Here is a 27,911-nt window from a genome sequence, read left to right on the forward strand (position 1 = left end):
GTCGAGATACAATTTTCAAAGTGTTTCTGTGCTTGTGTGTGCAAGGATCAGTGATGGTTTTAGCCGGTCACGACTGACTTGTTCAAGGACCTGGTTACACAGCGTGTCTGAAAACACACACTCTTTGCGTACAGCCGCTGTGACCGAGGAAGTGAATGTTTCAGGAACTCTTCAAACGCACGTTAGTATCAATACTGCAATCAGAGGACCTTGCATTTCCTGACGATAAACAAGGACTTGTATGTATGGTGTGTTCCCATAATATATAAATATGTATGTCTATATGAAGTGTGGACCTGCAGTTTTAGTCATGCTCCTAATTATCTGAAAGGGAGAGGGGGGGGGGGGGGGGTTAATCCATTTGACTTTTTAACTACAGCACCCTTCAAAGGGTTTATTTTAAATTAACTGCTTCCCAGAAAAAAAAAAATCACATCTTTTACAATTCTCTAGGAAATAACATGTACATACCTTAGTCAACATTCAGAGCTATGTGATCAAGGCGGGAGTTCAATGATAAATTAGCATATTAAATTTTTTTTTCCACCTTTGTTGTGAGTAGTATGGTTTTGAGTTGTTTTTAGAAGAATATAGATTACCAGTTGTTTTAACAATGCACTTGTAGTTATTTAATTTTAAATCATGTAACCTGTAAAGGGGCACTTGTTTAGTTAAGTTGTTTCATAACTACATATTAACTAATTTGTGTACTAGCAAAGAAACCAACAATGTTCTTGATTTTTTCAGTAACTGTATTCACAAGTACAAAACAAATATTGTAAAAATTAAATATTCAAACAAAGCATAACAACACAAACAATTTCAAATACAAAATAAGGTAACCGTTGTTACAAGCACAGCATAAATTGTTTACACACTAGTTCAACGTACTGACTCGAAACACTACATTGACACATACAGATAGCGCTCCGTACCTCACAATAATGATAAGTACTGAACTTTAATTGGTTAGGAACAAGTGCAGTATGTATATAAAGTTTTAGTGCTAAATATTACTACTAAACTAATGTATATTAAAATAAGAATTTTTTTATGCAGTTATGTCAATTTTTTTTAATGTTAAATAGCTTCATTGTGTACAAAAGTAAACTGTTTGCATATATAGTTTTGTACATAACACATCATCAATTTCTTTTATACATATTTATAGTGTAGTCTTATAAAACCAATAAACTTATACCTATACACTGAACATAGTTGTGTGTGTGAGATAATTGTTGTATCGACAAAAGAATGTGTTCACTAACATCAACTGATGTTCCCACAGCTCTATATTTACACGTCTATTAATCGTAGCAGTGCAGACAGTTACAAAATAACATGATTATTTTAAAAACACACACCAAATTCAAAAACATTAGAACTGAGATCTCATAATTTTTCAGAAACATGACTTGCCCACATGAAATGGGAGGGAGAGAGACTGAAATGACAAGTGGTTCAACATTCGGGAAGTGTATTCCTTAAATGATTCGTACAAAGGGGAATTTTGATTTATTTCAATTTCTTGGACGTACACAATTGCAGTTTTGCACTGTTTTGTCATGGAAAAAATTCAAAAATGCAAACATAAACCCACAGATAGCAAGCCTAAATCAGCTGATGTCAAACAGATAAACACAACGATGAACCTAAACAGTTATTACGGTCAACACAACAATGACAGCACAGACGAACACATTCAAACTCAAATATCAGACAGCACAAGAATTCCGTGGAAGGAATTTAGTCGTTAAAAATAACAATAACAGCACAGACAGACACAGCTGGTTAACAACGATGAGGAGACATTTTCAAAAAAAACAGTAAGTGCAGACAGACGACAAAACCTGGACAACGCAGCAATTATACAGACACGATGAAGATAACCAGATAGGTATTATAGAGAACACGACAACCACAACAAATACAGGAGGTTTCCTGTGTGTTCGTCCGTGCAGTCGCAGTCATGTTCTCTGTAATACCGGTTTAGGTACATCGTTTGATTTTTCTGTTTGACATCAGCTGATGTAGGCCTGTTCTCTGTGGGTTTATGTTTCATTTTTATTTCTTAATTTGCATTTTTGAATTTTTTCATGACAAACAGTGCAAAACTGCAATGGCATGCGTGTAAGAAATATTAAATTCGGTAAGTGTAGGCATTATTTTCAACTATGTAGTGCATGACCCAGTCAATTAACCAATCTAGCATTCCATCAAGTTTTTCCGTATAAAACAAAGTATTTTAAAGTTGAAATATAATATTCATTCGGATCTTACCGCTTAATTATTCAATTAACAGAAATAAGATGTCTGATGTGTAACGTTTCTTTTGAAGACATTTTCAAACGTTATATATAACCTTTATCTTTTCGTCTTTGTCGTCGCTGTGTACCGCTCAAAAAAATGTAGCCAGCGCTAGTTGGCATCATTCATGTTTGATTCTGTTGATTCCCATACAGAGCGCGCACACGTAGTCGAATATCAATACAGACAGCGCATCAATTGCATGCAACGCGCGCGCTCTGTCTAGTGCCGAGTTAACTACATTTGATATTCCACGCTCTCTCGTGGTGTATACTACGACGATAGTTATGCACTCCGACTCACGTTCCCGTCACAGTTTTGGATTTTATATTTAAAGTTGTACAAAATGTTTTTGTTGCATGACTTATTAATTTAAATTGTATGGCGTGCTTTTGTTTTTGTGAATAACTTTACCTAACAAAAAATTGCTTTTTTCACATAAACGTCGCACACCTACTTTTCAAACTTGATTTTAGTATAACATGTGCAACGATTATACAATAAAACGCAGTACTCAGTTGATGCTTAATTCAAGCCATCAAACTAATTGGTCCATTTTTTTTGTTATTTTGTTCCTTTTCTCATTCACAAAAATTACTCGAAATTATTATTTACACACTAAGTTCTGGAAAATTGTTTTATCCAACCTAACAAAACATAAGTAGCATACCTCCTCAATGACTTGATATGATTTATACAAATTTTTTTTTTAAACTACCTTTCTGGTATAAACTATTATTTTACGTGTAGTGAGTTTCATCAAACCAGAACTTGTTTGATTTCTAGCGAAGTGTTTTCTTTGGGAGAAGAATTTATGAAAATATGAGACTTCTTGGATTAACATGTCATTGGGAGTGGAGCAGACAAGGCAAAACTTCACACAGTTACAGACAGGTGCGGGTGTCGGAGGCTAGTTCCCGAACCGAATGTGCACCGGCAGCGAGGGAAATTATTACTAACTCTAGCCAGTGAACTGGGTCTGTCAGAAAGACGTCACCGAGATGGCTCGAACAGTAAAGGCATACCTGTACATTCACCCGAGGCGAGACTTTCAGAAACATACATTAACACACCACTGCTCCTGTGTCTTTCCCAGCGGAATGTTCTACAACAAACGTAAGCAAAAAATTGTGTAGTTACAAACATTGGAGAACATTTAATCTAGTAAAAGGTATTTAAAAAAAGGATATGTGAGTATAAGAGAACCGATGAGAGCTCATTGTCCAGGTTAAGCCGTTACAACAGACTCTAGGAAACGCTGAATCAACGTTCCCCTGGATGAACTGGATGAACACTGATGGGAAGATTCTAAATTTCACTGAGAAAATCATATCAAGGAAAAATAAAAGGATATTTAATGACTCCTGCAAGTGATGCACATGAATATGTAGAAACCGTGTCTGCTTTCTCAGTTACTGTCAATTATTTCACTAGGAATAGATAAATCATCACTATTATGAGCAAGCACACGCTATTTTATTTTCATGGTGTTCCTGTAAACTGTACAAGGAGACATTTCAAATTTCTTGAAATCACTGGCATGTTTCCTTTTTTTTTTTTTTTAATTTTATTTTCCTGGCTAAAATCAAATGAATAAATAAAAACCGCTAAATAGCTAAATAAAATCTAAATAATTTAAATGATTTTAAAATTGTGAGGCAAAAAATAGATATAAAATAAAATATTGCAGGTACTTATTCGACATTTCAGTTTGTCCGCCCTTTTCTTGAAATGGTGTGGGCAGCTGTTTGCTAGAAACTTAGCCATGGCGATATTTATGTTTTGGAAAACATTAGTCGTTACGATTCATTCCACACAAACAGAGAAGGAAAATGCATTTGCAATGTGTTTCCTGTATACATACAATTATGCCATACTTTAAATAAATTATAAACAAGAAATTATTCTATAATAACCAATACATAAAATTTGGCAACAGTTACAATTTAGGCATTTGAAAAAGAAAAAATTTCCGCCACAAAGACAATACTTCAGTTTTAAAAAAAAATATAAAAGTGGCATCATTTATCTGACAAACTTCATACATCCTAGTTGTGCATGCCAAAAACACTAAAAAAACAATCTATTAAAATGACTATAGTACAATATATACACGTTTATATTTTTAAACGGGTATCAAAATACCGCACAAAGATCACATAAGAAGTTTGGCTGTCTCAAAACTGATGCTCCTGAAGTGTAGAAGCTAGTTCGTCGCGGCACAACAGGTACTAGAAGTCTTCGTCGTCGCACACGTCCAGGAAAACATCGAACGCTTGTCTGTTGCAGTTGCCGTCCGCGCTGAACACGTATTTGTGGAACGTCCCGTCCAGACACACGGCTGCAAAGTGGAGTTCATCTGTTAGGCATCAGTTGTCGAGATAACGACCCACTGCACCCATAGAGTTATTCACATTCTGTTTCCATTATTCATGAATCTGGGTTCTTGTACCTTTCTGCTTTGGATACAATTGTATGCTCAGCGTTTTTAAAGTATTTATTATTAATTATTATGGAAGAAAGTGTTTTCAAAAAATTATAAAACTGTAAAAAAATGTTTATCTGTTGTAGGTTTTAAGAAAATATGTATTAATATTTTGCACTTCATGTAGGTAACCGTTTATCAACTGTATATTTTGGTTTGTCTATTCCGTAAAATAAATTAATAGAAACGATGTTAAATTTGGACATGAGACCAAAAGAACATGTGTACTTTTCCATTGTGTGTCTAGTTTGAGTTGGAATTTTCTCGTTATGTTTATCAGAGAACAGAATTAACCTATGGTCATCAAAAACAAAACTACGTATTCCAAAATACACCAACAGTTATGTAAATAATATTGGTGCCTGTGAAAAATCTGATCTCAGCATACTGGCAGGAAGTGAATTTATTCTCATTCTTTAAAATGAACTACAGGTAAATTATTAGATGTATTACACCGCACTCTTAGAAAACCATTCAAAAACATATTAGGAAGTTAAAAAAGAAATAATAATTTTAGATTTTTTAGAAAATACACTCTCAAAATCACTATCTAGGGAAATCATAAGGTTAAAATCATTCAAAACTTGAAAAAAAAAAAAAAAAAAAAAAAAAACAGTTTAAGTAACATCAATATTTTCCCATTTTTTAAATTCACATTACCCCTCAATTTTTCTTGACTTCAAAGTTAAGTTCTTTGAGTGTACTGAGCGAATAAAATACTTAATTTTAAAAGCAATCATAAACAAGTATAAATTATAGTTGTATTTTACTTATTCACTTGACACAAATGATTCATTCATTGAAAACATATGAACTTTAATATAATGTAACTGGTACATTAACATAAACACCAGGAATATAAAATTATTCTCAAAAACTCTGGAGTCACTTGAGGTTGGCTTGATTTTTAACAACTCTAATTGACTAAAAAAAAGAAGAATCGTAAGTTGACTTGACTTCACTTGACTCAAAGGTATTATTACTAGGGATGCAAGTATACGGTGAATTGGGTTAAAATGTTAAAACCGAAATAACACAGTAAACAGTAAAGCATGTCAAAAAACAGCATAACACTGAAATGGAAGTTAATACATCATATAACTCCGAAATGCAAGTTATATCATGGAATTAAGTAGCACTTAACCAAAACTTAATTCAAATCATCGAAGAAGAAAAAAAAGGAATCTTTTAATGTTTGAAAATCAAAGAATGTCATTATTTCAGACAACATAATGTACCAAAGTGCACGGATCAGAAAAGTTAATTCAATTAGTTTTATTGTGCATCTCTTTATCAAATCAATTTTAAACAATAAATGCTGCTTGATAATTTATTTTTATTGTTTTGAATGTATCTGCTTTAGACCAGTTTATTAAAAATTACTATACCATACAAATGAAGCATGTATATTTTACTCATATATTGGTGGTAAGTAAAAAAAATTGAATGAGTTTTCTAGCTGTAGTTCAAAATCTGCCATAAACACGAGCAGTCTAAACTGGCACAAGTGACACAATTTATAAGCAGAGCCAGTAGTTCAACTAAACGGAGGTTCAGGAGGCATTAATTAACGGTTTTCTGAAGTGGCATACGTGAAACAGTCCAGATGCGGAACGTGTATTTCACAACTAAAGCTGTCAATCTCTGCAAATTTTTAATTCTTCCACCGGCAAGATACATGTTTGCCTTGATAATGCCATCCCCACTTTTAGTTTCAGTAGTCTGATAAAAATCATCGCATCATCTCGGGGTTAACAAAGTATATTAATTTTAACATTGTGCTATCAGTGTAAGGTTTGGTACATTAACATAAAACACCAAGAATGAAATATCGTCTCAAACATTTGTGCAACTTGCTGAGTTTGAATCAACTTAACCCCGACTCTTAACTCAACTATAAAATAATTATGCATTAACTCAAATCATCGGTAGTGATACTGAACTCAACTCGAACCAAAAATTTACAAATGAACCTCACTCTACATTACTGTTATAATTTCACACCATTTATATAATTTGTTTTTAATGTAATGTTTAACACATGAACTCAAATCATCGGTGGAGATACTGAACTCAAACTCGAAACAAAATTTTACAAATGAACCTCACTCTACATTACTGTTATAATTTCACACCATTTATATAATTTGTTTTTAATGTAATGTTTAACACATGAACTCAAATCATCGGTGGAGATACTGAACTCAAACTCGAAACAAAATTTTACAAATGAACCTCACTCTACATTACTGTTATAATTAGTTTTGAATAGTGGTGCACCGATGCGGATACCGATGAATCGTAATCGGCGATTATGGGTACTTACCGATTACAGTCAAACCTCTATCTATCGAACTCGCATGTATCGATTGTCCGTGTTTATCGTATAGTTTCTACGGTCCCAGCAAAATTGCCATACAACTAAGGTTAAAAAAGTCCGCTTGTACCGATGTTCGAATTATCATTTTGTCCGCATTGATCGTACAAAATATGTGGTCCCGTCACTATAAATTATAATAGATGATCGTTTAACCATAAAGATTTTGCAGAAATAACCATTTCTTAGAAAGAAACCGTCATAAAAACAGTAACGATAGTATACAGTAGTAAAAATCAACTTAAATCTGCAGCCAAGTAATGAAGCATGCAAGTATGAAGAAAAGACAAATGAACAACAACTTACGAAGAAATATGGATGATGTACCATAACTACAGTACAAACCCAATTGTTATCCTAAGATAATTACCATAAAAAGAACTAAAGATTCTTTGTCGATACCATAATTACTACAGAAGCACGATAGCTACCACATTTGCACTACAGTTACCGTAACAACCGAGATGTATATTTACAGTGACGGTAATGTATTTATTTATGACATATTAAAAATAAAGAACATTATTGAAAAATAGGATGTTAAATTTTTATATGTACGTTTGGCACATGTTGCGAAGAAATAATGCGATCTGAAAAAATGCAGTACTACTACGAAAAGCGAAAAGGGTAATCGTGGATTTTTAGGTTATGGCATTCTCTCTCGTTTTTCAGTAATATCGGCCGAAAATTAACAAGCGTATCGGAAGTCGGCAGAAATGCCGATTCAACTAAATATTGGCAAAATCGGCTTCTTCAGTACAGCTCTACATTTGATGACATGAGTAAACATATTTCAGACTTCAGGATATTGAAAAAGACTTTAATTTCCATGTAGATTTATTGTGTGTATGTTTTTTTTTGCAAGTGTAAATTGAATTAAGTAAAATACTTCCATTTTTATTTATTTTTCAACTGATTTAACTTTAATGACAAGTAACTGATATATTTCTGACACTAATTTTGAGGTTGAAATATTTTTTAAAAATTCTTAGAGTGAAGTCCACATCTATTGAATGTCCGCATCTACTGAATTTTTTTGTTGGTCCCCTGAAAAACGATAGATAGAGGTTTGACTGTAATCGTAATCGGCGATTATCTTAACGATTACTTTGCCGATTATTTACGTCCCGGCGTAATTAAGTAGGTTTTTACCGTGTAATATTTTGTTACACATTTTAGGATGAAATACGGTAATATTTGTATATATTACAAAATTCATCTAACTCCGTCATATCATAATTACAGATATTTCGTTAAGTTTAATAAATCTCATTGCATCGAACAATAAAAAAGACATTTTTCCTACACGTTTATTTACGTTTCGCCTTTTGTTTAGTGGCCTTGTACATTACCTATAGCCAGAGACGTAAAATATATGGCACGCAATCAAAATACCACAAACAGTTGCAGTGGATTCTATGACAATCGATCTTTTCGATACATAGTAGCGGTTCAAAATCGTGGTCGCGATACCTTCTAGTTTTTATCACTGCGTTTTACAAACTCGTTATGGGCGTCTTTGGTAACATTATCCGTTTGTTATTTGTATGACGTGAAGAGTGAAAAAGTATTTATAATTTTATATATTCAGTCAACATAAATAAAATCACATGTGCTAGTATCGGTTTTTAGTCATTTTTATATAATTATAGTGAGATGGCGAGTAGGGAGAAAAAAAGTGAAGTGTGGAAACATTTTTCTATAAACTCAAGTGAACAAAATAAAGCGGCATGTTTACATTGTCAAACGGTAATTTCTTGATGCAACCTTATGTGATAGTCAATAATAATGCTAGTTTTCCGCAACAAAAACTTACCCATTGTAAATTACAATTATTAGACACTTGTTCAAGTTGTTTACAATAACAAATATAAATAGAAGTTACATAATTTAATTTACACTTTGCAATGACTTAATAGTGTATTTTATATATTTTTATACTGTTATTATAACTGTATTCTCGATTTTACCTAATCTTGTTATTTAATTCACATGGGAATAAAAAATTTTGTGTGCATTATTACACTTAAAAAAATTTCTTCATTATAATCGGTAACTGAATCGGTATCTGCCGATTATTGCTCTCATAATCGGTAATCGAATCGGTAATCGGTAAAGTCATATCGGTGCACCACTAGTTTTGAACGTAATGTTTAAGGCGTGAGGAACGTCCACAGTCACCTATGATGGTGCTCTTGGAGCCGAACGCACAGATGCACGCACACTCCGGCGGGACGGGGAAGTTGGCGTGCGCGCGCTGCCACTCCCCGAAACTGGAACACAGTTCAGCTCGCATTAACATGATGTTCGGTGACTTTATATTGTGTATATCTTGACATTTGTTGTTGTTTGAGCTTGTACATATCTAAGTATATGGGCTATTTTTCTGGCTGTGTGTGCTGCGTTGCGGAAGACTTTCTCATAGCTGTGCTCCAGACACTGAAGAAAACAAAAGACAGTCTACTCAAGATGGTCGCCTAAGCACACGTCGGTGCTAGGCGCTGCTTCAATTTTATTGACTAATTTTGTTGGAAGTTTTCGTTCCCATTGTCACGGAACACATCACTTTAACACACTTACTTGTCGAGGGGGGGGAGGGAGGGAGCCTGATGGAGCGCGGTAGCGGTCCCAGAAGGGTCGCTAACCTGAGGAAATCAGGAGCGGTTCCCGAGCAGTCGCTATCAGAGAAGGAATTTGGAAGCAGTCCCCGAAGGGTCGCTACCTGGAGGAAATCAGGAGCGGTTACCGAGCAGTCGTTACCAGAGGAGAAATTCTGGAGTGGTCCCCGAAGGGTCGCTACCATTAAGGAAAGAGAGAGAAGGTATGCACGCAAAAACATCCTATTTTAAAAATTAATATTGGCCTGAGAATAAAACCACAAAATCTTGTCTCTACTAATACCTATAAAAAGTTTTTACGTACTGTTGTAACATTAATTTTAAGTTTTGTGTTTCTGATAATAACTTTCGATTAAAAAATAAGCACCAATAATAATAATAACAAGCATGTTTCAGGAGATTTACGCTGGACTGCATTAAGCCAACATCCACAAGTAATAAATACAAACTTTCATGTAGAGCCGCTTGAGAAGGCAACAATATGTGCAAACACAGGAAGACACTAAACCATGCTTAACAACTTTTGAAAAATTACAACTAAAACTGAACACAGCACTGGCTGTTTGCTTAGCAGTTGTACTTACGCACTTTTCCTATTAAGGCTTGTATTTTTCAGGGCAAATATATGGATTGTGCCTTTGTCACTAGAACAGCACAAAAACTCAGAATCCTGACTGAAGTTGATGCTGCAAAAAAAAAAATCAAAGAGTCAAGAACACTTATAATCAGAATCAAGCTACAATTAATTATTCACCAAACACAATTACACAATTATTAACTGAACATTTTATGAGTAAAGAGAGAGCAAAAAATATAATTTATTGTGGTCAGATGTCACATGACACTTAAATGACATACAGATATTATAAATATAACTATGTACTATAACTAGAGTCCCGTAAAAATGGTTTTATTTTTCCTTAAATTTTGTTTTGAAAAAATCAAATTTCGGTTTTATTTCGCTGTTTTGGTTTTTCATGTTTACTTTAACTTTTGAGAATGGTTTTATGACCTACAAGTTTTGCTTGGCTAAATAATAGTGGCACGGCGTATACTCGTATACTGCACTCTAAAGTCAACACTATTGGCAAATAAAAATTGTAGGCTTGAAACAGCTCGGCACGGCCCGGTGCCGCCTAGCGCGCTGCCTCGGCACGGCCCGGTGTCGCCTAGCGCGCTGCCTCGGCACGGCCCGGTGTCGCCTAGCGCGCTGCCTCGGCACGGCCCGGTGTCGCCTAGCGCGCTGCCTCGGCACGGCCCGGTGTCGCCTAGCGCGCTGCCTCGGCACAAAATGTCTCAACTTAGTATTCTTTTAATATTTCTTGCTGCTGTTCTTTGTCCCGTTGACGCCGTATTCACTTGCTCTGCGGTCGTATTGCATTTGCTGAGAAGTGTAGTTACGGCAGTTAAAGGTCACTGATTTTGCTTATCAATCGGCGTAGTGCCATGTGTTCATGTTTACGAGTGGTAGAGGTGTAAAAGTAACGAAAAAAAGTGTACCCGTATGTATTCGTTACTATAACAATTAGTACTCGTTACTATCGTGTCGCTACGTTACTCGTTACTTCTGATACCGCATAACATGCAATGTTATGTTGCAGCAACGAATCGAGTCGTATTGCGTACGCGTACAGTATGACGTCACGTAAATAATAATAAATAGAATATAAACAATTAACAATATTTGATAATTAACAGTTTTTGTTAACCAAGAAACAATTAAATCTCATTAGAGCGGTTTTATTATCTCTTTTAAGATAAAAACCAAAAAAACACGTGAAAATACGCGATAATAAAGAACAAAAACATACATATTTCTAATTTGTAAAAAATACTTTCTTATAAACAGTAAAAAACTTGGACGACAAATTTCTATATTATACTTTAACAAACATCGTTCTTTGTAACGTAAATTCATCGAATATGCGCGCGCATGCGTAAAACATACGAAAAATGCAAGTAACGAAATCCAGCCGTGTGTAACGTTTCGTTACTCGATACTAGATGGCGCACCCGTTACTCAGTCAGTACCGAATACATACGGTTTGCTACACCTACAGCTCTAACGAGTAGGTTGCCAAGCCAGTCAAACGTAATTGAAAGCATGAGGTTGTTAACTGTTCAACATGAAAGGAAGAATTAAAATTTTATATTTCTCTACAAGATTAATGTGTAAATACAGCGGGTTGAAAATCATGGCAGCTATATTGTGTTGAAAACATCGCCGGTATTTTTTATTAACTTTGTGTTGATGCTCAGGTACATTTTTCTCTTTTTAATTAGTTTATGATTGCAATTACTGCTTTCGTTTCAAATTGTCATGATTACGTGACGGGAATACTGTAAATCATTATTTACTTTCATTACTACAAAGCGGCCATGTTGGAACTTAGAAAAATGGCGATGTGCCGTCAACGTCGTGTTTACTTGTTTTTCGCGATGTCTTGCATGGGTGGTCTAATTCATTATTATCAGTTTTATTTCTCGATGCTGTGCGATTTCGGTGTTTTGTCGCGAATTAAGGTAAATTGCGGTGTTATTTCGCGATATCGCGATTCGCGAAATTTCCGTGTCTCTAACTATAACGTAAAATACGATATTCATTCAGTGTCGACAAATGTTTATATTTCATTTGTGAAATGCAACTACAACAAAATAAAAAGCATAGATACGGCTATAAAGATACAGAGGTCAGTTATATTTTGTTTTATTAATGAATCTTTGCTCACTGATGAAGGAACTATTTGACGTAAAACATTATAGAAGTATCTCAGCTGCCTAATGTTCAGATATCCAGGAATTTACCGTGTTATATTGCATAATCATAGCAGCTTTTATACTAATATCAAGTTTGAAAAGTATGGGTGACTTACATGCGAGAAAAGTATTTTTATTGAAGTAAAGTTACTTCATTAAAACAAAACCCATTCATTGAAATTATGTTTAATTAAAAAGTAGAGTATATAAAAGGCCGCCAAAAAATTTAATTAATAGTCATGCAACAAAAACATATTTTGTTTAACTTTGAATAGAAAAACAAAAACCGTGAGCCGAACTAACGCATTACTATCGTAGTAGTACATCCTATCCACAAAAGAGTGCGGGATATCAAATGTAGTTTACTTCGCGCTGGACAGAGCACACGCGTTACATGCAATAGGCGAGCTATCTATATCAATATTCAATTATGTGCGTGCACTATATACAGGCAGAAACGTAACCAAACATGAATGATGCCAACTAGCGCTGGCTACTTTTTTATATGCGGTACACAGCAACGACGAAGACGAACAGATAAAGGTTATAACGTTAGAAATGTCTTTAAAAGAAAAATTACACACTGGACAACTTGAATATAAATATGAAGTAATTTTATAAAAGGACTGATAAATTATTGCAGAAGCCAAATAGTAATACGAAGACCTCAAAGTAAACAGTGCAACAGATCACGATGGCGAACCACTATTTGATACGAATATAGGTCTCTTAAGCAGAGGATCAGCAATGAGATCCAGCTACTACTACTACTACCACCACTACTACTAGAGGCCACAACTGCAGAGAACTACAGTTTGTAGAGACAGTCGGTAGGCAGAAGCCGAGAGTGCGCGACGAGATCTCTCAGACATCAGTCGTAAAAACACAGAATTGATAAACTCTCAGGAGGGAGTAATATGAAAATGGAGTTCATAAACCCAGGACAGAGTGCATGATACCAAATTATTTACCTTTGATGAACTCCAGGTGGAGTTGTAGATTTTAGTGTTGTTATTTACAAATAGGCTTAGATTTTAATGATGCTTGTTCACGACTAATCACATTTAATATTTAGTGTAAATTCCTCAATCTCAGAAAAAGTTAAATTGTTACAAATTGCTAAAGTAATTATTCATTTGATATAAACTTCAGAAGACTAGAACTATGCTAGTTGACAAATATTGTTTTCTTACACCAATGAGCGACTTCAACTGTAATTTTGTTGTAATGGTATTTTTCAGAATTAAAAGTAAATCATAAAAATAGCTTATTTCAAACTACTAAAAATTTCACTATTGAATTAAGTTCAGTGTACTTTCTTTGCTCGAGACACGGTATCAGACTGAGAAACATGTACATGTGCGTTTGCGTGTAAAGTCTGGCTTTGCACTTAAATCATTCATCAGCATTTTTTTACTCCGTTAAATGCTGACGGTAGAGAAAGATTCTCCGAACAATAGTATACTTAAATCCCAAGTTTTAAATATTAAAAAAAAAGAGTCTTTTGCAAATGGGGAAAATTTCTTAGTGTTTTTTCGGCTGCTAATTGTTTAGACCCAGCAGAATTGCGTACCGACACATTGTATGACAACTGACAAGCGCGAGAGGCAAGGAAAGCAGGCGACGCACCAGTAGAGCGTGGCGGCGTCGGAGCCGCGCCGCAGCACGGCCAGCTGCGCCAGCCGCCCCGTGTCCCACACGCGGATGAGCGTGCCGTTGCGCGACGCCGTGGCCACCATGGTGCCCTGCTGGTTGAGCGCCAGGCACGCCAGCTCGTGCTCGTGGGCCTTGATGGTGACGGGCGCGGTCGAGATGCCGGCCTCCGTGCTGGCCAGGTCCTGCGGGCACAGACCACACGCCTCGCACCGTGTCTCTCCTGCACTCCTGCTTCCCGCGGTGTAACGCTCTGGCTCTAGTCGTCCTCTTGGCACCGAGGGGTGACTCTACCTGCATCAGGCATCCTCGGCTCGTCTGGTTGCCAACCAGAAATTGTGAAAAGGGCTGAATCTGCGGGCTACAGCGGATGCAACTGAAACCTTTCTGGGGGGCCCGACTAGGCGACTACTGAGCCCTGGTGGTCTCGAAGCGAAGAGCCCACGGCCAACGGAAAGGAGTCTAGTGCGCCGTGGGCGGGGCCGGTATCACCCGAGCCCAAACGGCTGTAAGACCCTGGGCTTCGGCAAGGGCGGGCCGGGGAAAGTTCCAGAGATAACTTCGAGGTCCTCCAGTGTGCATATGGCAACAGCACTGACGGTTGGCCTAGACACCACCTCTGCTGGATGCAGCTGCGTCGGTTTACAAAAAGAAGCGTTTGAAAAATATGAGATTCAGATGGAAGTTCTGTTCTCGTGTTGCAATTTTCCCTAGTATGTATTTATTGGAGACAAATAATAAAAACATCAGTGTTTCCAGGAATTTATTTTTGTTGTCAAGACCACCATTAATCTAGAAGCACTATACAGAATTTAATTACAGCTTAATCTTTAAATGAATCATGGTTGTTAGCAGGATTATTTCCTAGTAGGTGTCTGGAGGGTACAGTGCAAAAGTGCTCCCCTATAATCTGCTAGACGCGTGAGAGTACAGAGCCTTGTGCTCTGACGCAATACTGTGTCACAAGAGCCCGCGAGCTTCGACTCACCGACACAAACCCCCTAGCTAGGCGGACCCCTTAGTTACAACAAAGTCGGAAACCCTCATCAACCCAAAAATATTCCACGAAACTTTGATCTAAAAGTTTCCATAGCTTGAATTAAAAATGCTGAAAATTCATGACACCTTTGAGAACTAGTTAACTTTTGTAACTCAAATCAATGAGAGGATATTACATTCCTAATTAAAACAAGAGCTTCCTCCACAGGTAGCAGTGCTTAGCGACAACTATCTACAAGCGTGGTTAGTACTCAGTTGGGACCAGAATACCCAATAAAGATTGGGAAGAAATAATGATTAAAAAAAGGTTGAGGGAAACGCCCGTATAGCAACGAATGACAAGGTAAAATAATGGCACACTGTTTCACTGCGTGGTTTTCTTGATCGCAACAAGACATGTGGCACGGTGGTGGAAGTTTGTCCTGGCATTCGAGAGGACTCAGGTTTCCATTGTCGGATTGGTCGAGCCAAGATTTTACGGTGTTGTAAAAAAGAAAATTTTGTCATTAAGATTTAATGTATTTCATCTTCATCACTGCTTCAACAATTTGTGGTAAGACACCATATGTGTACATTAAACAATACTACTATGTATATTAATGAGAGTAAGTTAAACAAAACTCTGCAACTAAAACATTGTTTTGATCAAAAAATTTAAAAAAATGCAATGTTGAAATTTAAAATCATTATACATGTACATTTTATTGTGATGAATCTCTATGGGCCTTTACCCATCACTAGAGATGGTGATTTATAGCATTTAAAATAATAACATTTAGCATTTTCAATTTGAAATTTAGCAATTTGTAGCATTTTTAAAAACAAGATTTAGCCAATTCTCTCATTTTACATTACCGAAGAAAAGTAAATTTTTAAAAAGCATTAAATAATACACATATTAATTATTAACAACCACAGAAATAAAGATCTAGCACAACCTTCTTTTTTTCGCCTTCTTTTGGTTTTCGATCATGCCAGAAACCGTACCTTGCTGTTTTACCGACTTTTTTTTCCATCCGACTTCTTAGTGAATTTTTTTTTTTTTTTTTTTGCAGCCTGATGTCCCTCAGATTTAATGTGCTTTCCAAGTACATCTTTTTTTTCCACTCGAGACAGAGATTACATAAATTACACATTAAAATATTCTTATCACTTTCGTAGAACTGTTTACTTTTGTATTCATTTATGCGATCGCGAATGTAAATTACATTTCGTCCCACTTTTACCACGAGAAATAACAGTATACAACAACACATTCACGAGTATGCACATATTTGTAAACACACCACCTTCCACAGACTACACGAGAACGCGGCTTTCACGTGAAACACAGCCAGAAAATGGGACTTACAATTGTTAGCGCAGCGAAGCAGAGATGTCGCAATATGGTGGTCTAAAAACTTGTACTCTGCAAGATGACGGACACTCTTCCAGCTAGTTTTTCTTTGCTTTGTTTACAATCGCGAGGCACGGATGGCCATTCTTCATTCAATATTTACGAACAATAGTGTTGTGAATGACGTGACAATAAGATACTTGTGCTGAATACGCCATAAAATGATGGTTTCTTTTGATACTGAACTGAAACGAAATACAATCGGTAAATAAATTGTGTATAGTGAAGACGAATCTAAGTTTTTTTACCTTGATTTCGCATTTATCTCAGAATGGTCTAGATTTCGCATTTTATAACGGAAAAAATATAATTTAGCATATTTTCGCATCTATTTTGCGAAAACAAAAAATCAACATCCCTACCCATCACTGTACGGTGACAGCTAGGGACTGCTTTAATTACTTTATTTTGTGAAACCACAGATAGAAACTAAATTATGTTTTTTTTTTACTTCGTACATAACATTTTAAGGTTTTTCAATAAGAAAATAGAGTGAACATGAATGGCAAAAAGGGGCACGCACCACGAGCTGCACGCTGCCCTGCTTGTGGCCCGGGAACACCAGCAGCTGGCGCTCCGCCGCCAGGATCGGGCTCACCTCGCACAGCCCCAGCACGTTGCTGCGCGTCTCCACCGTGAACAGCCGCTGGCACGGCGACGGGAACGAGAACACGTGGATCTGGTCGCTCAGCACCGCCACCAGCCTGCCGACCGTGCACGTACCTCAGTCACCGAGGTCCACCCGCTCGCGAATCTGCACGTCTCACTGGGACTCCACCACGGAACATGGTGCTTCCCACACAGTGAAATTTTTAAAAATAATATTTTTGACGTGACAACGTCTAATAAATCGATAAACGCCGGCTGCATGCACAAAAAAGTGTCCCATTACGCACATTGTCCCGTTACGCTGTGTCCCGTTACGCTCATTGTACACTTGCGCCGCATCTATCTCTCTTCCACTCGATTGGAACAACCATCGATTTTAACTTTTTCGAGGCACATTAAACTTGAAACACTCCCATTCGTTTCCTACTTTTCCTATCATCGTCCTATCTTTAACAGAATAACACAGATTGGAAGAAGTTAAATAGCAAACATGTATAAAAGTTATAGTTAAAATAATCTCTTCGTTAAAATAATAAACATATTTGAATTAATTAGTGCAAATAAAATTTATCAAATAAATTGTAGATTTCATTTCACTCCTTCTTTTTATCCATACAAAATAGTGATAGTAATTCAATAAAAAGATTCAATTTTATTCATAAAAGTATGCAATCATTTCATCAATGTTTTGTTATGACGTTGTCACGTTAAACTATCGTCCGTAAACCGACTTTACAATCAACCAATTTTAAACCACTTGGTCTAAACCATGGCTCAAAACATGGTTTAAATCAGCCTAATGTGCTACAGACACGCTACACATCGATCTCAACTCTACTGTGCTGCAGTTATTCCTGAAGTCAGTTACAAGTACCAATGTTATAAAGAGTGTGAAATGTTGTATTAAGTCAACTCAAACACTACTGGGTTTCAATAACAAAAAAAAACCTTCACTATTATAAAGCTACATTATTTCAGATGGGCACGTGGGCGATGACCGCGCAGCAATAGACTGGAACTTTCGTAGGGCGCTGCCTCGCCAGCCAATCAGGGCGAGCCTTGAGGTGGTGCGGTGTGGTGTGCCCTTCCAGATTTTCATGGAATAATTTTTGTAAGCACAATTGCCCTCTATGGTCAGGTACTGACTACTGTGTAGTGATTGGTCAGTTGACCCACGGGGTAAAGGAAGGTAACTGCGCGCTGCAAGGTGGTCGCAGCGTGAGGTTACGTCGTGAAGAGAATGTACTGAGTGACAGTTTAACGCCTGCTGGTCAGGGCCAGGCCATGTTGCGACCTTTCATTTATTTTTTCGGACATTAAATAATTATAAACCCGACCCCAGGCGTCGGCAGTAGTCCAGGGTGACAGTCGTCACCCACCCGGGGAAAGTTTCCACAGGAGGACGCACCTGGGTAAGTGAACCTAACCCAGGGACTTGGTTATTTTAAATATCGAGCGACAGGAAGCTGTGAAGTCCAACTGGAACTGTGTTGGTATGTATTGTAATTTTTTTTCTATCAGAAAGTAATCCGACCAGGATAAAAACTTTTCCAATTAACAAACTTTGATCAGAGGACTCAAGTGTGGTTGGTACTGTGTGTAAGTTCAAGTTGTGTGTGTGTGTGTTTTTTTTTTTGAGAAAGTAATAAACAAAGAATGTTTGAAAACGCTTTTAATTTTCAAAATCAAAATTTTCCCAAAAACTCATTTTGGTTAAAAGAAGTACATAACTTAAAAACAATCTTTAAGTAAGTTTTAAAGTGTCTTGTTAGTTTTCTGGGTTGTTTTGCCGGGCCAACCTGGAATATAACATGCTCTACGCTGAGCCACATTGCCGTAACACTACGTAACATTACGGGGGTATTAAGTTATGCATCGTTTTTCCATTGTCTATTTCTCAAAAACAATTAGATTTTAATTTTCTCCTTTACAAGGTAGATTGCTATTGAGAAGTACTTTACACTAGAAAATGGGACGTCAAAATCGGTGACACTTAAGTTCACGCCCTCCATTTGTTAGATAGACTGGAAAATCATTCATTAACTTGGCCTCTGAAGATAACCTAACCCAGTTCACAAGTCCACTAAGCTTGCCACGTGATTTTCCCATACTAATAATAAAATCAGTCATAGCAACAAGGTTTGCACATTGCGTACATGAGGATTTATAAACTTAGGTGCATAAATTGTTAGATTTCAATTTTTTTTAAATTTTTTTTGGGGGGAGGGAGGGGGGGTGTAAAATGTCTAAAATTTGTAAGAATCAGGCAAAATTTCCTTTCACATAAAAAGTAAAAACACCTAAGAAAAACATACATAAAGAGATAAGTACAGTTTTGCACTGGAAAAACAGTCAACCATATAATTTGTCTCCGCGATGTCAGAATACAAATTTACAGTTGGTCTAGCTAGTTGTCTGCCCTATCGACCATTCAGTTCCGTGGTTTCGTAGGTGTACATGCATGAAAGGTTGGAATATTGTACACCAATGTGGGCAACTGTTAAAACAACAAGTTGTTATACAAACACTACAATTAAGTACGAAAGTCACTTAGATCAATTAGATCATAGGAGAATGAAAATTTTTTTTTCAAGCAGAAAATAATACTTGAAAGCTGTGCACTAGGTTTCAACACTCCATTATAACAGGAGATGCGTGTACGGTCAAACACATTCAGCCTGCAACTAACATGCACACGCTCGCCCTTCCTTCAGGGTGGAATATGTGAGTTCAAATAAACAAATACAATAAATGCTAGCCATTTTGAGTTTTGTTAGGTCATTACTCCATAGCAGCATTCTGGCAGATAGTTTACAGATTTAAATCTACATTTCAACTGGTCTTCGTTTAGCCACGAAAAGTCAAGAATTTCTGACGACACTAGTTTCAAAGCGGTTTTTCGTCGATTCCCGTGTTCACGCTGAGTCATCTAGTGAAATGACTACATAATGAATGAACTGGAATAATGTTTGGAAGGAACTTTTAGAAAACTTTGAAGTTGTTGGTTCGATTATCACTACTAAAGTTCTGCGACATCCGTTTCATCCATGGAAAGACTGTAGTCATTGACAAAAATTATTGGCTCAAGTTTTTTATACAGATTACTCCAAGATTGCTTTAAGAGTAGAAATGTTGCTCACACTTACTTGCATATGCCCATTCCTTCAGCTAAATGTAAACATTAATGAGTAATTGTGACTGGAAACCTGTTTCAAGCTATTATGATCTCAGCTGACGAGTGTCTTGTACGTACAGTGTGTCTGCTTTAAACTTATTATAATGGTAATTTTATTTTGTAACTTTTCTTTGCTTGCCCATTGGTTACAAACTGATGTGTTGCCATTCTTAGTTTTTTTTTTTTGGGTTCAGAATAAATCTAGGTGAATTTAAGAAGCTTTATAATTCTAATGTTCTCAAACAAATTCACAATTACTGATATTTATAATTCTATTTTATTCCTAGAATCATCAAATAGCTTCTAGCAAACAACTTAACTTTATGGCTAAACAAACTGCAGGAGCTAACTTTAGAAGCTTGTGGAAGTCAATCAATCCTTGCCTAGAGCAACTGCTGTGACATACGCAGTCGCGCAAGCAAAATGATCAGTACCAAAGTAACCTGCTGAAGACTTGTGCAATAACATCGCACTATTACAGTGTATTAGAGCCTGAAAGGACATTACCATAATTTATTGTGCTTAAATCCAAAAATATTTTTATAAAAAAAGTAACAAAAATTCCAACATGTCAGGATATGATTCACCTTGAACCAGAATACATTAAGAAGTCTTGACTATGTAGTAACTAGAGATGGCTTCAATGACAGGTCTACGGAGGGAAAGAGGAAGCAATGTACTCACTTGTCCCGCCTGAGACGCACCGCCCTCACCGGGGCAGCAAACGAGATCTCCATCACAAACTTCTTGGAGATGTCATCGTACACCAAGACAGTGTTGTCAGAGAACTTGGGGCGGGAGCCTCCGGCGATTATCGCCAGCAGATTGGTGCGGTGCAGCATCTCACAGTGAGCAACGCTGCCCGTCACCTCGACGTCTGCAACCACACTCTCACAATCACTCTCACAGTGAGCCACGCTGCCCGTCACCTCGACGTCTGCAACCACACTCTCACAATCACTCTCACAGTGAGCCACGCTGCCCGTCACCTCGACGTCTGCAACCACACTCTCACAATCACTCTCACAGTGAGCCACGCTGCCCATCACCTCGACATCTGCAACCACACTCTCACAATCACTCTCACGCAGCCACACTGCCCGTCACCTCAACATCTGCAACCACACTCACAATCACTCTCACAGTGATCCACGCTGCCTGTCACCTCGACGTCTGCAACCACACTCTCACAATCACTCTCACAGTGAGCCATGCTGCCCATCACCTCGATGTCTGCAACCACACTCTCACAATCACTCTCACGCAGAGCCACACTGCCCGTCACCTCAACATCTGCAACCACACTCACAATCACTCTCACAGTGATCCACGCTGCCTGTCACCTCGACGTCTGCAACCACACTCTCACAATCACTCTCACACAGAGCCACACTGCCCATCACCTCGACGTCTGCAACCACACTCTCACAATCACTCTCACACAGAGCCACGCTGCCCGTCACATCGACGTCTGCAACCACACTCTCACACAGAGCCACTCCTCTACCAGTCACCTTGACGTCTGCAACCACAATCTCACAATCACTCTCACAAGGCCACACTGCCTGTCACCTCAACATCTGCAACCACACTCACAATCACTCTCACACAGAGCCACGCTGCCCGTCACCTCACCGTCTGCAACCACACTCTCACACAGAGCCACGCTGGCGTCACCTCAACACCTGCAACCACACTCTCACAATCACTCTCACAGAGCCACACTGCCCGTCACCTCAACATCTGCAACCACACTCTCACAATCACTCTCACACAGAGCCACGCTGCCCGTCACCTCAACATCTGCAACCACACTCTCACAATCACTCTCACACAGAGCCACGCTGCCCGTCACCTCAATGTCTGCAACCACACTCTCACAATCACTCACATAGAGCCACACTGCCCGTCACCTCAACATCTGCAACCACACTCACAATCACTCTCACACAGAGCCACGCTGCCTGTCACCTCAACATCTGCAACCACACTCTCACAATCCCTCTCACAGTGATCAACGCTGCTTGTCACCTCAACATTTGCAACCACACTCTCAGTGATCCACGCAGCTAATCACTCAAAAACTACAACCACACACTCATAATCACTCTCAGATTGGTATAGTGCAGCACTTACTCTCACAACAGTATGTTACAGCATCTCAGAACATATCATGCTGTCCGCCACCACTACGTTTTATGTTTGGGTATCAGATGTCTTTCCCTCACCTTCTTCCTCCTTTATGAATTGTTACCTATGCATTCTTCTCCCAACACTAAAGTGCCTGCCCCTGCATCTCCATGGGCTTTGATCCCAGTGGAATACCACTAAACCTCCCATATACCTCTTCATTTTATAATTCCCTACACATGTTTCTGTTCTATTAACCAACACTCAACAAAATATTAATTAACTTTTAATTTTGTTTTTTAACTTCAATTTCAAACCATTTCCTCCAAAATAGAAACCACTGAACCTCAATTCACCAACCACTGAATGTTACTAAGCGTTCGTACAGTCGACACAACTGACTTACCAAAGTGTGCCTTCTCCACCAGAGGATCTACATTGTAGATACGAATGCCACTTTCCATACAGCATGAGAAGCATCCTGTAACAACACACAACACAGTGATTAGCTGCACGTCACAACTACCACAGACACACGAGGTGGTTATGGTCAGCCTGACATTTAGATTACCTGAATAAGTTTTAAATAATACCAAACTAAATTATCTTATAAATATAAATTAATTACTTAATTGCAGGCAAAGTTTAAAACAAAGAGGATATTAAATTTATTATTTAAAAATATATATTCCTCTTTTGTGGGAAATCCCCAAATGTACTGTAAATCCCCGTTCTGTGGGAAACAGAATCCTCTTCATGTGGGGAAATATCCTTTCTGTGGTTAAGTCCCAGTCAGATGTGCAGATTTTCTGGACCTCAGTTCTTTAATTTATAACTTTTCTCATTCAACATGGTGGCAAATAACGGGGTGTTATATTTGAACATGCTGAGAACAAAAATAACTAATGTAATAGAGAAAAGCTGGTTTAAAACAAAAATATCCAGGTTTGTTTGATTTTTTCCAACTCTGCCTTAAGCCCACCTAGGGTTCTACATATGTTCAGGATGGTAAGCCAGAACCATTATGACTGTGTGGAAACTTATATGTAAAAATATATACCACTAGCTGAAGTACCCGGTGTTGCCCAGGCTAAAAACATCACAATATAAGGAACATCCTTACCTCATTGCAAGTCTGAAGGTCATACGCTTGAAAAAAAAAGGAAAATTTTATTTTAAGTCCCATTGATTGTACACTCTCGGTGCATCAAGGCTACACATCAGCAAAACCGGGACACCAATCTTCAGCTTCATTTTGTGGGAAGGCAGGTAACCCCTAGGCAAGACGTGACGGACGCATCAAACGATAGCACGTTAAAAATCCAAAGCAACGACATCTCTTGATCAAGTTCTAAACTAAACTGTTATCCGTGTCTTTAGTTCGCTAGCAGCCGCGAGCTTCACTAAGTGAATGAATTTTGCGACGGAGAAGGATAGGAAGTTATGAGGCTTTATTATATGACCGTGTGGCGGATATAGAGAAATGACACAAACTTACTCTTTGTGTGTATGACCTAACTCCTATGGTTTTCTATTATAAAAATTAATTTACCCTTTCTCACTCCCTTAGGGATGGAATTAAGTAATTATATGTAGTCTGTGTCACTCTCCGGCATGAACTATCTGTATGCAAAAAAACCATGTCGATCCATTGCTCCGTTGCTGCGTGAAAGAAGGACAAACAGACAAACAAACTTTTGCATTTATAATATTGGTAGGGATTGTATACAACATGTCTTAACTCAATGGAACGGTAAATATGTAGTTGGGCTGTATTTGCGAAAAAAAATGTTATAAATCCGAAAATACCTTTATTGTATTCCAAATACTTTAGGAGATATCGAATTTTTAAATTTCATCACAATACCAGTGCATTGATGTGGCGATTAACATTGTTTCTTGTTTACGTAGGAGTATCTGCTTTTATTATTGGATAATGATGTCACGTGATTGTTCGTGATAGGCCAGAATTCAAACGAACCAATACGTGATTATTTAGTTCATTTATTGTTTAAAACGGTGTTTAATTACCGCCTCCAACTTAGGCGAGTTTTTAACGTTTCTAATTTTAAAGTTTTATTTGTTATTGTTGCGCAAGTAATAAGTAACAAAAAAAATTTACGTGAGTTGTTACTGTGCACCTTTTGTTACGGGTTTGTTAGGTAAGGTCAGTTACATTATAAATAATTTAAAACTAAAGAATAATTAAAATTAATTCACATTATTTTTAATGTCGCTTAGTTTGAAAGTATTAATAATGTACTGACCTGACCTAATCAACCATTTTATTAATTATGCATTGACGATTCACGTATTCACGAACAAACGGCAAAATAACAAAAATGGCGTCGCTCGAATGGTTCCACAGGTCTTGTATTACAAAATTAAAAAATTTTATATCTCCTAAAGTATTTGTAATTTCTTATCTCCGCCGCTTTTAATGAAAAGAGGAAGTTGAAGAGCATATAATAAAGGTATTTTCGGATTTTTAACATTTTTTTTCGCAAATACCGCTCAACTACATATGATGAAATTTTAAAATTCGATATCTCCTAAAGTATTTGGAATTTCTTACCTCCGTCGCTTTTAATGAAAAGAGGAAGTTGAAGAGCATACGGATTTTTAACATTTTTTTTCGCAAATACCGCCCAACTACATATTTACCAATGGAACTTCTTAATATATCATAGTCACTAAAATCTTTGTAGCCTACTTATTTTATAGGATTAGTACTATATAAAAAAACATATTCTTGTTACTAAATCCAAAAGGCACAAAAACTTATTCTACAAAATCCTTTTATTTTCATACTGATATTAATTTTCTCTTACATTGTTAAAAAATTCTCTTTGAAAGTTGAGTTTATTTCATAACTTTCTACTCCTACAGTAGGTAATTGGTATCATGGGCATAGCCAGGATTTGCACTGGATGTTTATCCGCGGTACTCCACTGGAAAATGTTTTCAATAAATGATCCTAGAAAGTTAAAAAAAAACATATTTAGACTATCTTAGGACTCTTTAATTATTTTATCAAAACCTGTAGTTCTTACATTAAAATACATCTTATGAAAGGTAGATCCTTATACTACCAATGCTTATAATTATGCTCGAAACCCATATGTAAAAAATATAAACCATTTTATACAACACGTCTTAACTCGTTGGAACTTCCTTAATATCTCTTAGTTGCTATCATGTATAATAGAAGGGGAGGCGGGGGTGGGGCTGATTGCTAGGACACTAAGGGCGACAGGAAGGAAAGTAAAATAAAAGGCACATTCCACGTTGGTACGCCGACGGAATAAGATGCAGCAGTCCGGGACCCGTACCTGGGGAACGTATTCAAGGGCCGGAAGGGTGCAACGCGGGGCTTCGAGTTGATTGAAGAGTAGGTGGGGGAGAAGGGAAGATGCATAGACCATCGCTGATGAGGGAACCAGGGAGGGACACACTGTAAAAGAGGACAAAAGTAAGAAGACTGGTGAAACTGTTTAAGGTGATTAAGGGGGAGGGGGCTGGGGAAAACTCGGAAATAGGTTTAACAGCCGGGGGGTATAGACGGAGTAGGGGTCATAAGTGGAAGATCCAGAGGGTGTGGAGACGAAAGGAAAGAGGAAGCAAGTATTCCTGGTGAGGACGGGGCGGGAGTGAATTGGGCTTGGGGGAAGATATTGGCTGTGTAAGGATAGGACATAATGAATTTGAAGAATAGAGAAGGGGAGGGGACTCCTTGCCACCCGGTGAAAGCCGAATTGCAAGTGTGCAATCAATCAAATGTCATAATACATGTTTATAGGATGGGAAAAGGCTACTCGCTTATTCTGTGCATTCAGTGGCTGTAAATAAAGTATGTTTTAGTAATTTTAACCTGGTTCCTGGTTAATGAGGCACATCATTGTTGAAAGGAAAAACTCTGGCCCTAGGTATGGTCCTTGGTATTTGTAAATTACATAATTACTGAAATCCATGAGATGTCCTTAATAATAAACAAATATCACTCTTGTGGAATACTGTTATGTCAAAATGTTTGTTTGAATAAATATTAATAGCTTCAACAGAAACCAATTTTTTTCTTAATTTCTTCTGAATTCTGGAAAAATCAGTATTTAGTTTTGAGCTTTTTAAGTCAAGGAACATATGTGGTTCAGTGAATTAATAAGTAAATAATGATGACAAATTATTAACATCATTGTCCTATACCTAAACTGTTTATAATAATTTACTTGTTATTAATAATTTTTTTCCCACGCGTTTTCTAAACGTCATCACCCTCTCAACTATCGAGGGTTTAAAATCCAGTTGGAAAAAAAAGTCTTATCCCATGATAATAAAAAAAAAATTAGTAGGCCTAGTACTAATATCATCTTCGGATTTCTTTTACGCTTATTTCAATTACTACCTTCTCCACTATGCCATTGTTTTAACTCTTACTGTATTAGCAAAACGTGACTCAATCAAAACTTATAACACATCTTCTATAAACAAAACTTATAAATAACTACGTACAATAAACTTCGCATTTCTTAGAATAAATACAACCAAACACGCAATAATTTACCCGAAATAGTAACACATATTAATTAAAAAATGGTAGAAATGTAATAAAAAATATAATTTTCTTTGTTTACAAGTGACCAACACGGAACTAACCTTGATCTTGATTAAACCTCAAATTGATTACTCCTTTCCCGCTTGCCATATCTTCAAATAATGCTAAGTGTTATCAAACATTTTAAAAACTAGGTTTGCCTTCCAACGATGACTTTTTATATTACACTTGCATTAGCATTAACAACCTAAATGACAACGTCTTGACAAATCTTCCGCTCATTATTTACGTAGTCAACAATACAACACAATGACCGGAAGCTGAACTTGGAAACAGCTGATTCAACATTACTAATTTTAAGCTTTAAATAAGGAAAATATTTTATATAAAAAGACATGTTTTGTACAAGAAAACATTAAAAAAGAAATCACATTTTTAACAATCAACAGTATGATATTTTACGTAAATAAACCTTATATTTAACAAGTATAACCATTGTTGTTTTATCTATCTGCGTAAAACATAGAGTGTATATAAAAGTAGAACGTGGGTGTTCGTGACCATCATACGACCCCATTTTTGCTCAGAGTATCTGTCTGTTTTCCGTGTGTTTCGTCGTCTGAACGATTAACATTAGTAAATACGCAGTACTACCCAGTGGAACCTCAGTTCCCTCCGGTCAAATGACAGTTCGCTCAGGTGATCATTCTGTACTCCAATTACGTGAAAATTGTGTAATGGCCTCGTGAAAAATAGAGAACCTCCTTTTATTTATATAAATGTACATATCCGGAGGTGTTGGATTGGGAATGATTTCAAAGAGGCTACCGCTTAAGATGTACTCGCGGATCAG

General features: G+C 37.2%; 1 protein-coding gene across 1 annotated transcript; it reads right to left on the reverse strand.

Moving 5' to 3' along the window:
* Positions 1-711: 711 nt before the first annotated feature.
* On the reverse strand, positions 712-27,579 carry LOC134538882 (WD repeat domain phosphoinositide-interacting protein 4-like). Its single transcript, XM_063380472.1, has 8 exons — positions 27,160-27,579; positions 22,913-22,987; positions 21,061-21,253; positions 17,116-17,296; positions 14,174-14,382; positions 10,372-10,473; positions 9,351-9,442; positions 712-4,648 (listed from the first exon to the last, which is right to left on the reverse strand). The coding sequence occupies exons 1-8, from the start codon at positions 27,206-27,208 to the stop codon at positions 4,539-4,541; spliced, it is 1,011 nt and encodes a 336-aa protein (XP_063236542.1). The 5' UTR covers positions 27,209-27,579; the 3' UTR covers positions 712-4,538.
* Positions 27,580-27,911: the final 332 nt, after the last annotated feature.

Source organism: Bacillus rossius, chromosome 14 (assembly GCF_032445375.1).
Source record: "Bacillus rossius redtenbacheri isolate Brsri chromosome 14, Brsri_v3, whole genome shotgun sequence".
Lineage (NCBI taxonomy): Eukaryota > Metazoa > Arthropoda > Insecta > Phasmatodea > Bacillidae > Bacillus > Bacillus rossius.